Source organism: Pygoscelis adeliae, unplaced genomic scaffold (genome assembly GCF_000699105.1).
Source record: "Pygoscelis adeliae isolate BGI_AS28 unplaced genomic scaffold, ASM69910v1 Scaffold38, whole genome shotgun sequence".
NCBI lineage: Eukaryota > Metazoa > Chordata > Aves > Sphenisciformes > Spheniscidae > Pygoscelis > Pygoscelis adeliae.
Window position 1 is genome coordinate 14,443,261 of NW_008825614.1, and position 1,350 is coordinate 14,444,610.

General features: G+C 48.4%; 1 protein-coding gene across 1 annotated transcript in view; it reads left to right on the top strand.

Annotated features, from left to right (window-relative positions):
• The window catches only part of DENND2A (DENN/MADD domain containing 2A), a 36,835-nt gene that overhangs the window by 7,424 nt on the left and 28,061 nt on the right, over window positions 1-1,350 (top strand). The window contains exon 4 of the mRNA XM_009332933.1: window positions 130-251. Coding sequence (XP_009331208.1) covers window positions 130-251 — 122 coding nt within the window. The remainder of the gene's footprint in view (window positions 1-129; window positions 252-1,350) is intronic.

Here is a 1,350-nt window from a genome sequence, read left to right on the forward strand (position 1 = left end):
CTTGAGAACAGGTCTTTATATCTGATGTGGGAGGTGGGAGAAGGCCAGCAGATCCCCAAACAGATTTTTATGGCAGACCTCAAGGATTTTCTGCACTTACAGTCTCTTGCTTGTGGCTTTTTGCTGCAGATCCACCATCGAAGGAGAACCCTTACGAAGACATTGAGACCAACAGCCGCTGTTTGGGGAAGAAATGTGTCCTGGCCTTCCCAGCATCCCCCACCTCTTCTGTACCTGGGACTCCCACTAAGGTACTTTGATTCAAGTGGCCACCTCTCCTGCTCCAGAAGGTTTTTGGGTGAAATCCAGGTCCTGTGAGGAAGTAGTGTGGAATTTTGCCAATGACTTTCATCATGTCGGGGTTTTTTCCTTTTTGTCTTTTACCACAGAGTACAGTGTGATAAGAGGGGATTTATTGCCTTTTAGCAAGGTGAAAAAACAGCATTCCCGTGTACAAATGGTTTGTTGGCTTTCACTTCTTTTCACTCTGGAGCTACCTTCCCCTGGTAGGGGGGAAGACCTTTTGCTGCTATAGCGCAAGAAAGGTCTCCCTCCCCTCCAAGAGGGCATTTAAGTGCTTGGGTAATCAAGCCCTGCAGTGGTCTTGGCTCAGTGTCAGTGGGCGGTACACAGTCTGCCCCTGCTGATGCCAAGATGCCTCTGCAGCCCCATTCCTTAGGACGCCTCTTTTGCTCTCTCCTTGATGAGACTGGGTGCTGGTAACTGATGTAATGCCAGTCCCCTGGTTAGGGGGCTGATACTAAAAGGGTGTCCCCACCAGCAGCGCAGCTCACAGCCTGGTGCTGTTTTCCTCCTTGGCAGTGAAACCAAAAGAAGAGGTAAAACATTGGTTTGCACCTCTTGCTCAGAGCTCAGGGCTTACCAAGGCCAGCCCTGCTCTCAGCCTCCTGAGCTGTTTTGGTTGGTTCCTGTTGTCTATTTAGATAGTCCAAGCCTGGAGCAGCAGGGGCAGATGTGACAGCAGAAGTCATCTTGGCAACCACTGAGTTCAGAGCAGATAGCAGAGATCTAAACACGGTTTTTCTGACCGAAGGGTTTTCCCATGTTCTCCAAGTTACAGCTATCATTAGAGCTGTTACCCAGCATTTTCAGAAGTTTGACGTGCGGCGTTTCTTGACGTGTTGCTCTTTTCCAACCAGCTTAATCAGCAACTGAGGTTTCTTTGGATAATTCAACACTTAAAAGTGAAAATTGTTCTGTGGTTCTCAATCCATTCTCCTTGTTGCTAGTTAGGTCTAGAGCAGCAAGGTCTATATATGAGTGTTGGGATGAAGTTGATTTCCCTCAGAGAGCTTTGCAATCACCTGTGCATGCTGATTTCCCACCTGT